Source organism: Otolemur garnettii, unplaced genomic scaffold (genome assembly GCF_000181295.1).
Source record: "Otolemur garnettii isolate 467f Iridium unplaced genomic scaffold, OtoGar3 scaffold00094, whole genome shotgun sequence".
Lineage (NCBI taxonomy): Eukaryota > Metazoa > Chordata > Mammalia > Primates > Galagidae > Otolemur > Otolemur garnettii.
This window is the reverse complement of record NW_003852489.1, coordinates 3,305,030-3,315,767: the sequence shown is the minus strand read 5'-3', so window position 1 is coordinate 3,315,767 and position 10,738 is coordinate 3,305,030. Positions and strand designations below refer to the sequence as shown.

Sequence of the window (10,738 nt, the reverse complement as noted above, 5' to 3'; positions counted from 1 at the left end):
CAACTCCTGGGCTTAGGCGATTCTCTTGCCTCAGCCTCCCAAGTAGCTGGGATTACAGGCGCCTGCCACAATGCTGGGCTGTTTTTTTGTTGCAGTTTGGCCAGGGCTAGGTTTGAACCCGTCACCCTTGGCATATGGGGCTGGCGCCCCACCTACCAAGCCATAGGTGCTGCTTTTCTTTCTCTTTTTTTAAAATTTCACATTATCACAGGGCTACAAATTGATTTTTTTTTTTTAAGAGACAGAGTTTTACTATGTTGTCCTCCGTAGAGAGCTGTGAAGTCATAGCTCACACCAACCTTACACTCTTCAGCTTAAGTGTTTCTCTTGCCTCAGCCTTCCAAGTAGCTGGGACTGTAGGCACCCACCACAATGCCAAGCTATTGTTTTTGTTGTAGTTTTCATTGTTGTTTAGCTGGCCCAGGCTGGGTTTGAATACGCCATCTTTGGTGTATGTGGCTGGCGCTGTTACCACTGTGCTGCAGGTGCTGAGCCATTTTGCCCACTTTCTAATTGACTTTTTTGTTGTTGAGTTTTAGGAGTTTTTTATATATTCTGGATATTAAAATCCCTTATCAAATACCTGATTGTGTGACTATTTTTTCTATCCATACATTCGATAGGTTGGGTTTTTTTTCTGTTGATGCTGACTTTTTTTGAGGTTTTTTGTTTTAAATTGAGACAGGAACTCTCTGTTTGCTGAGCTGGTGATCCTCCTGCCTTAGCCTTCTGAGAAACCAGGACTACAGGTGCATAACACCATACTGAGCTGTTTTTATTTTTTTATCATGATGAGGTCTCACTGTTACCTAGGCTTGTCTCAAATTCCTGGCTTCAAGTGATCCTCCTGCCTCAGCCTCTTAAAGTGTTAGGATTATAAGTGTGAGCCACCTTGCCCAGCCGATTCTGACTTTTTATGCACAGAAATTTTGGGGTTTTTTTTTTTTTTTTCGGTTTTTGAGACAAAGTCTTACTCTCTTGCCCTTTATAGAGTGCTGTAGCATCATAGCTCATGGCAGCCTCAAACTCTTGGGCTCAAGTGATTGCCTCAGCATCCTGAGTAGCTGGGACTACAAATGCTTGCCACAAATACCTGGCTATTTTTAGAGACAGGGTCTCTGGCTCACGTTGTTTTTGAACCTATGAGCTTAGGCAATCTACCTGCCTTGGGCTCCTCAGTGCTAGGACTACAGGCATGAGCCACTGCACCCAGCCCTATGCACAGAAGTTTGAAGTTTTCTTTTTCCTCTTTTTTGAGACACTCTTGCTCTGTCACTCCTAGTAGAGTCCAGTGATGTTATCATAGCTCACTGTAACCTCACATTCCTGAGTTCAAGCAGTCCTCCTGCCTCGGCCTCTGTAGTAGTTGGGACTACAGGCTGCATGCCACAATACCTAGCTAATTTTTAGTAGATAATGGGGATCTCACTCTTCTCAGGCTGAGAAGTTTTAACTTTTGATGTAGTTCAATTCTTTTATTTTTATTTTTGTTGCCTGAGCTTTTAGTGTTATATCCAAGAAATCACTGCCAAATCTAATGTCATGAAGCTTTTCTTTCATGTTTCCGCTAAGAGTTTTGTAGTTTTCAGTCTTATATTTAGGCCTTTGGTCATTTGGAGTTCAGTTTTGCAAATAGTGTAAAGGTTAAAGTAAGGCACACTGTATCAGGCTGCTAAGGCTGCCATAACAATACAACTGACTAGATGGCTTCAACTATGGAAATCTATTTTCTAACAGTCCTGGAGGGTGGAAGTATACGATCAAACGGGCAGGGTTGTTTTCTGGTGTGACTTAACCTCTTCTACATGATAGCTACATTCTTGCTCTGTTCTCCCATGGCCTTTGCTATATGCATGCTCACTCCTGGTGTCTCTTCCACTTGTAAGGACTGGCTCTGTTAGATTTAGGTCCCACCCTTATGATTTTGTTTAACCTCCGTTATCTTGTTAAAGGTTCATCTCCAAATATAGTTACATCAGGGATTAAGGCTTTAACACAGGGGTCCTCAAACTTTTTAAATAGGGGCCTAGTTCACTGTCCCTCAGACCATTGGAGGGCCGGACTGCACGGCCAGGGACAAGTTGGCTGCTAAGCAGGACAGGCAACAGTGGCAAAAACACCCGGTGGGCTGGATAAATGTCCTAGGTGGCCACACCTGCTTTAACATATGAAGGATACCTGCTTTAACATATGAATTTTGGAGGAGGATATGATTCAGTCCACAACAGATTTCAAATTCTTTTTTTTGCGTGTAGATATCCAATTTAAGAAAAAACTTAAAATTGGGTAGTTTGTTTTTCATGAGGCTCTTGTTTTTTATATGTGTGGAGCTTTTTTTGTATGTTTTGTTTTGAGACAGTGTATTGCTCTGTTGCCTGGGCTAGACTGTGGTGGCTTCATCATAGCGCACTGCAGCCTCAAACTCCTGAAGTGAAGCATCCTTGAATAGGTGGGATTTTAGGTGTTTTTAGCTCACTCCAACTTGAAACTTATAGGCTCAAATTATTCTCCTGCTTCAGCGTACTGAGGTGACTGTGACTACAGGTGTGTGCCAACATGCCCAACTAATTTCTGTAATGACAGCGTCTTGCTATGTCGCTTAGGCTGATCTTGAACTCCTGGCCTTAAGCAGTCTTCCTGCCTCAATTTCCCAAAGTACTGGGATTATAGGTGTGAACTTTTATACACAGCTGGGGCTGGTATTACCTTGTACAGTTAATCATGTCTCTTGATTATTGTTATCATTGACCATATGTAGAAAGATACTTGTGCATGCACACATGCTCATGTAGGTATAGACACAAAAGCAATCTATTAAGCACTTGCCTAAAATGTAGTAGTGGGATAGAATTTATCATCTATAGTGATGCTAGGAAATGATGCAATAAATGTACACTTTCTTTTGAGACGGAATGTCACTTTGTCAACCTCCATAGAGTGTGTGGCATCATAGCTCACAGCAACCTGAAATTCTTGGGCTCAAGCGATTCTCTTGCCTCAGCCTCCCAAGTAGCTAGGACTATAGGCACCCGCCACAATGCCTGGCTGTTTTTAGAGATGAGGTCTCACTCTGGCTCAGGCTGATCTCTAAATCCGTGAGCTCAGGCAGTCCACCTACCTGGCCTCCCAAGTGCTAGGATTACAGGCATGAGCCACTGCGCCCGGCCAAATGTGCCTTTTTTTAAGAAACTAGTCTGCATTTTGCATGTGAATTATGAAGTCCAGATAAGTTAAAACAGTACTCCCCCGCCAAAAAAAACCAAATGTTATTTTTAAGTTTAACTTATTTTTTTTCCTTTTTGAGAGACAAAGTCTTGATTTGTCCCCTGAACCAGAGTGCAGAGGCATTATCACAGGTCACTGCAACCACATACTTTAAGGCTCAGGTTATTCTCCAGCCTTAGCCTCCTGAGGTGTTGGGACTACAGATGTGTGCCACCATGCCCAGCTAGTTTTTCTATTTTTTGTAGAAAAAATAGAACTTCTAGGCTCAAGTAGTTCTCCTGCCTCAACCCTCCAGAGTGCCAGGATTATAGGCATGACCCACCATGCCCAGCCTCCACATAAAGTTCTTTAAGCTTAATTCACAAGAAGCCATGGAGAACAATTTACATCGTGTTTTCTGAGACATGATTGTTTAAAATTAACTTATATGCCTAAGCTTAGGAACTCGTTGAGGTAATTATGTTTCAATTTTAATTTATTCAATTTATAACTTTGTTTTCTTTTTATAATGTTTAGATGTGAAAATCACCATGAAAAACTTAGTGTATTTTGCTGGACTTGCAAGAAGTGTATCTGCCATCAGTGTGCACTTTGGGGAGGAATGGTGAGCAGAGCAAATTCAGTATGTTCTCTTTGAAGACTTGAAAGCACTGAAATACTTGTTCGATTTAGATAAAAATAGCATCATTTTACTTTTGTTTGTAGAATGAAAATTAAAATACATCTGCTTTAAGATGCTTTATTAAAAATAAAATGCCTTCTATTATTCCAGGAAAACCTTTTTTGTGGGGTGCTTAAGAGATTACTTCTGGCATAAATGTTTTATTTTAATCTGATATTTACATAATTTATAATGTATTCATTTGCAAATCTTATGTTGTATCAAGGTGGGTTTTGTTTTTTCGTGTGAATTAGAGGTCAGTTGATCTCTGATATACTGGCCATGACAACCAATTTTGGTTTCTTTTAAATGGACTGATAATTTAGATGATACTCATGAAACAGCACGAGTGCAGATATCTAGATTTTGTTTAATTTTTTATTCTTTTTTTTTTTTTTGAGACAGAATCTCAAGCTGTCCCCCTGGGTAGAGTGCCGTGGCATCACAGCTCACAGGCACCCGCCACAACGCCTGGCTATTTTTTGGTTGCAGCCATCATTGTTGTTTGGCTGGCCAGGGCTGGAGATTCGAACCCGCCACCTTAGGTGTATGTGGCTGGCGCCTTAGCTGCTTGAGCCACAGGCGCCGAGCCTAATTTTTTATTCTTTATTCTAATCTAGTTGAAAAGCAGTTTTTAAAGGCAATCTACTGGAAAGTATTTAACCAAGTCTAAAGCATTCAGTTTAGTTGGTAGAAGCAGCTTTTTATTTTATTGTCATATTCAATTGTTTAATGTTAAATTATTTACTTAATAATAAGTATAATTGGCATAAATAGGTTGAAAATAAGCACAACAGATTCTTAGTGGGAAAAATAAGTCATATGAGGAGCAGAAATGGGTAGACATCTAGAGTTATCTATAGAAAACCATGGCCATGAGAATTGATCATTCTGGCTCTGCACCTGTGGCTCAAGTAGCTAAGGCGCCAGCCACATACACCTAAGGTGGTGGGTTTGAATCCCCAGCCCGGGCCCGCCAAACAACAATGATGCCGGGCGTTGTGGCGGGCGCCTGTAGTCCCAGCTACTTGGGAGGCTGAGGCAGGAGACTCGCTTGAGCCCAGGAGTTGGAGGTTGCTATGAGCTGTGATGCCATGGCACTCTACCCAGGGGGATAGCTTGAGGCACCGTCTAAAAAAAAAGAGAATTGATCATTCTGTAGACCTCAGCAAGTGTGTTTTACAGAGAGAATGACAGGCCAAATTGTTAAGAGTCCAGTTCAAGAGCTTTCTATTAGAATTTGCATACTAATGTGTTGACTAGAAAAAAACTAAGTTTCCACAATTTAATACTTAAATGGACAGGTTTTGTAAGGGCAGTGGAAACATTTTTTTCCCCCATATTTACACGTGAAAATGTACATATTTTTTCTTTTGAAGACTATAGTGGGATACTTTGTCTAGATGAGACAATTATAGTAGTCACTTACCTGTTATAGAAAGTTTCTTACAATAGAAATTTAATAGTTCTACCAGTCCAGAGAGTTATATATTACAATACTAAAAATGGATAGAATATTGTTTTTAGGTTAACTCCAAAAAATTGTATTTTGAGCTGACTGCAGTTGTAGCTGGAAGGCTAATTTGTATTAGCATTCTATCTCTATAGTAGCTCTTCCTGGCAAGGGAAATAGGTTTATTGTTTTTGCTGACTGTGTACCCTGAGTTTTTTCCTCAAATGTCTTTCTAATTTATTCAACTATGGTAGAGACTGGGGATTTGGTTCTACATTTAATTGTTGTGATGGATTTGAAGAATAAATACAGAGGGGTGATGAGAGTGCATAACCTTATTGGGAGGCTGGCCCTATAAGCCTATGCTCGGAGGAGTAGGAATGAAGAGATACAGAAATGGTAGAGGCAGGATGGAGAATTGTTTCTGAATAAGAGAGAGTAATTTTGCAATGCCTGGTAGAAAGCTTGAGGACATCAAAGAAGACTGATGTTGCCTGAAGGAAGAGGGAGGGAGGTTGTGGCAGATGGTTTGGCCAGGGGTTAAGGGTTTTCTTCTTTCTAATGAATCCATTTCTATTTGTTTTAATAAGTCAATTTCTAGGTAAATCAGTATTTTGTTGGAAGGTCATTACTTACAATCTTAAGAGTTCTTATGTGTTGAAATGATTTTAAGCATTGGCCTGTTTTAGCCAAATATAAGATACCTGAAGCAATAGAATTTATTGAAAATATTTAGTTTTCATGGACTACTACAAAGAAATGTAAATGCAGGTAAGATATGTAAAATGTTCTAAAATTACTCTTATTAATTCAAATAGCATGGTGGACATACCTTTAAGCCTCTGGCAGAAATTTATGAGCAGCATGTCACTAAAGTGAATGAAGAGGTAGCCAAACTTCGGCGACGTCTCATGGAACTGATCAGCCTAGTTCAAGAAGTGGTAAGGTTACTGTAAGAGATCATTATCCCTTTTATACTCATATATTATGTAATATAAATCACTCAGATGTTGAAATCAGACTCAGCGCCTATGGCTCAAGTGGCTAAAGCCCAGCCACATACTCCTAAGCTGGCGGGTTCAAATTCAGCCCGGGCCCACCAAACAATGACGACTGCAACCAAAAAATAGCCAGGTGTTGTGGTAGGCACCACCTACATGGGAGGCAGAGGCAGGAGATTCACTTGAGCCCAGGAGTTGGAGGTTGCTGTGAGCTGTGATGCCACGGCACTCTACTACCCAGGGCTCTGTCTTGAGGCTCTGTCTCTAAAAAAAAAAAAAAGATGTTGAAATCCAGACTTTTAAGATTTGCAGATTTTATAGGCTCTATCTATTGTCAGTCTCATCAATTAGATGAGAATTTTACATCCAAAGTCCTGGTCTATAAAAAAGCAGTGAAAGCCAGAGAATTGCCTCTTATGTAGAATTAGAATGTTATTTAATGAGTTAAAGAAGTCTGTGAAATCTGTTTTTTACATAGTCAATAATTGATTTTTTTTTCATTCTATTTTTAGTAGAAACAGGGTCCAGCTCTAGCTCAGGCTGGTGTGTGTTTGTTTTTTGAGACAGAATCTCACTATGTTGCCCTAAGAAGAAGAGTGCCATGGTGTCACAGCTCACAGCAACCTCAAACTCTTGGGCTTAAGCAGTTCTCTTGCCTTAGCCTCCCAAGTAGCTGGGACTACAGGTGCCTGCCTGCCTCAGTGCCCTGCTAGTTTTTTATTGTTGCAGTTGTCATTGTTGTTTAACTGGCCAGGCTTGGTATATACGGCCGTCCCCACAACCACTGTGCTACAGGTGCTGAGCTGCTGAGTTTGGTGTTGAACTCCTGAGCTCAAGTAATCCTCCTGTGTCACCCTCCCATGTCAGTGCTAGGATTACAGGCATAGTAATTAACTTCCTTTTTTCTTTCTTTCTTTCTTTTTTTTTTTTTTTTTAGTAATTAACTTCTAAACAGAGTCAAATTGACTTTTACAGGGTCATTAAATTATAAATTCTTTGGATTCCCAGCTTTTGGGAAAGTTTCTTCTACCAAGGAATGAACTATTTCTGATGTCCTGAATTAGATCTCTACAAAGTTGAAAAAGTAGTATTTCATACCACTCTTCAGATTTTGTATGGATCAAACAGCTTTTTATTTGTTATTTAATGTGTTATTTCTACGGGAAAATACGATAAGGTTTCAAATAGTTAATTTGGCAGAATGACAGTTATAAATGAGGTTTTTGGACTATTCCTAATTTAGGAACAGATGTCATCTTTGTCTTATCCAGGGGTCCTCAAACTTTTTAAACAGGGGGCTGCTCACTGTTGGAGGGCTCAGACTGTTGGAGGGCTGGACTGCAGGCCACGGGACAAGTTGGCTGCTAAGCAGGACAGGCAGCGGTGGCAAAAACACCCAGTGGGCTGGATAAATGTCCTAGGTGGGCTTCAGTTTGAGAATGCCTGGTTACCCCTTCAGGAACCAAGTGCCAAATCATCATTGTAACATTCTTTATGTAGGAAATAGTGTCTTTGAATTGTAGGTATATAGTTTGGATTTGGCTATCATCTAACTACCTTTTTACTGTTATTTTTTCTCTTCTTTTTTTTTTTTTATTTTTGTGAGACAGAATCTTACTTTGTTGCCCTCGGTAGAGTGCCATGGCGTCATAGCTCACAGCAACCTCTAACTCTTGGGCTCAAGTGATTCTCTTGCCTCAGCCTCCTGAGTAGCTGGAACTACAGGCACCTGCCACAACACCCCGCTATTTTTAGAGATGAAGTCTCACTCTGGTGAGAGTCAGAGAGTCATTCTTTTTGTAGTTATAATTCTTTCTGTTTAACTTTTAAAAATATCCTAAGTTGGTATGCCTTAATTGTTTGTTTAATAATCTTTTAAAACTGATTCAGGATCTCTACTAAAAATAGAAAAAACTGAGACAAGAGGATTGCTTGAGCCCAAAGAGTTGGAGGTTACTGTGACGCCATGGCACCCTATCCAGGGCAACAGCTTGAGACTCTGTCTCAAAAAATTAAATAAAATTAATTTAGTTCAATGCACAGAATTTTTTAAAGCCATAATTTAGTTTATGCTTTGTCAGCAACTTAAATATAGTGTTATAACTTAACTGTTTTTAAAGAGGGAATCAAATGACTTTAATTTGAGGCTGGGTACGATGGCTCACAACTGTAATCTCAGAACTTTGGGAGACTGAGGCAGAAGGGCTGCTTGAGGCTAGGAGTTTGAAACCACCTAGACAACATAGTGATACCCCTGTCTCTACAAGAAAATGGACCAAAGAAAAGAAAAGGTGGGGGGTCCTGGGCAAGATTGCTCAAACCTGTAATCTTAGCACTTTGGGAGATAAAGGTGGGGTAGATTCCTTGACCTGTAGTGTTCAAAACCAGCCTGAACAAGAGCAAAACCTTGTCCCTACTAAAAATAGAAATTAGCTGGGTGTTGTGGCAGGTACTTATAGTCCCAGGTATTTGGGAGCTGAGGCAGGAGGATTGCTGGAACCCAGGAGTTTGTGGTTGCTATGAGCTAGGCTGATGGGACTGCGCCCCTCCTCCCAAAAAGCATAATAATAGTTATTGCATTAATGTCTCTCTTTGCTTGTGTTTTTACAGTTCTCCAGTTAAAGTTATTCTTACCTGTTTATCTTCTAGGAAAGAAATGTAGAAGCTGTAAGAAATGCAAAAGATGAACGTGTTCGGGAAATTAGGAATGCAGTGGAGATGATGATAGCACGGTTAGACACTCAACTGAAGAATAAGCTTATAACACTGATGGGTGAGTGTTTTATATGCTGCTGGGACACCTAGTGCTTTATTAGGTGAGGTTCAGTCTTTGAAGAGTAACTTGATGAGCTGTTACAGGCTTAGGAAGGAATCTTCAGATTTTAGACTATCTCACATCATTACAATCTGGATAGATATGTGACATATACTTAGAAATGATTGGAGAGAAAAGTTTTCATAGCCATTTTGGAGGAATCGTTTGGGGAAGGGGGTCTTTGGGGGAGTGATTCTTCTGCATCAGCTTTCCTAGTAGCTGGAATTACAGGTGCATGTTACTGCATGCAGTATTAGGTGTAAGAATCTTAATGCCCAGTGGACTTCATTTCTAGGTAGCATTTTTTCCAATCTGATCAAAATTGCTACCATTCATGTCCCATTTCTCTTTTTTTTTTTGAGACAGAGTCTCACTATGTCGCCCTTGGTAGAGTGCTATCGTGTCACAGCTCAGAACAACTTCAAACTCTTTGGGGTAAGAGATTGTCTTGCCTCAGCCTCCCAAGTAGCTGGGACTACAGGTGCCTTTGACAACGCCAAGCTTTTTTTTTTTTTTTTTAAATAGTTGTCATTGTTTTATCAGGCCCAGGCCAGGTTTGAACCTGCCAGCCCTGATGTGTGTGGCTAGCACCCTAACCACTTGGGCACCAAGCCAAATGTCCCATTTCCTTAAGTACAACAGCAGTCAACACAGAAGGCATCTGTGACCTTTGTAGGGGATTTCTCTCTGCTGACAGTTCTGCAGTAGACAACAGCTGGGTGTTCTGTAATTCAATTCTGACACTACCTAGAGATAACATTAGCTCCTATGGGTTGAGGGCTCAGCCCCTAAGACTGCCATCTCTCCCCCCAGATATAAATAACAAATCTGGGCCCTGGAACTAATGACAGACCAACTTCAAGTTAAGGTTCTTACAACTTTCTCTTTGAGTTCAATTAATTTGCTTGAGTGGCTCATAGAACTCTGAGTGACACTTAAGTTTACCAGTTTTTTTACTTTACAACACCATACTCCTCCCTTAGGCAAAAATTGTATGGTTATAGCAGCATGCTCCCCCAACCCCTCTTCCTAAATTAACCAGAAAAATGAAGGAAAATCTAGTGGGAGCACTTCTTTAGTCCTACTCATGTTGAGTGTGACTCGGGAAGGTATGTAATGCTAGTCCTTTGTGGTTTTATCTCCTCCTGTTTTAGACAGCCAGCATTCTAGTTGCCCTTTCTACTTCTCTGTCAAACTCTTATTCTGAGTAGGATATCTCTTTGCCTATCGCTGGACATAATGGACTGTACAGTGTGGTTTTGGTCTGGAGAAACGATTTTTTTTTTTTTTTTGAGACAGTTGCACTTTGTCACCCCCAGTAGAGTGCTATTGGCATCATAGATCCCAGCAATCTCAAAGTCTTAGGCTCAAGTGATTCTCTTGCCTCAGCTTCCCCAGTAGCTGGAACTACAGGCACCCACCACACCACCTGGCTATTTTTAGAGACGAGGTCTTATTCTGGCTCAGGCTGGTCTCGAGTCCATGAGCTCAGGCAATCCTTGTGCCTTGGCCTCCCACAGTGCTAGGATTATAGGCTTGAACCACCGTGCCCAGCCAAGAAATGACAGTCTTTTTTTTTTTTT

The 10,738-nt window shown here is 40.7% G+C and overlaps 1 protein-coding gene across 1 annotated transcript in view; it reads left to right on the top strand.

Annotated features, from left to right (window-relative positions):
* The window catches only part of TRIM37 (tripartite motif containing 37), a 144,889-nt gene that overhangs the window by 20,323 nt on the left and 113,828 nt on the right, over positions 1-10,738 (top strand). The window contains exons 5-7 of the mRNA XM_003795582.3: positions 3,742-3,829; positions 6,158-6,280; positions 8,990-9,113. Of these exons, the coding sequence (XP_003795630.1) occupies positions 3,742-3,829; positions 6,158-6,280; positions 8,990-9,113 (335 nt within the window). The remainder of the gene's footprint in view (positions 1-3,741; positions 3,830-6,157; positions 6,281-8,989; positions 9,114-10,738) is intronic.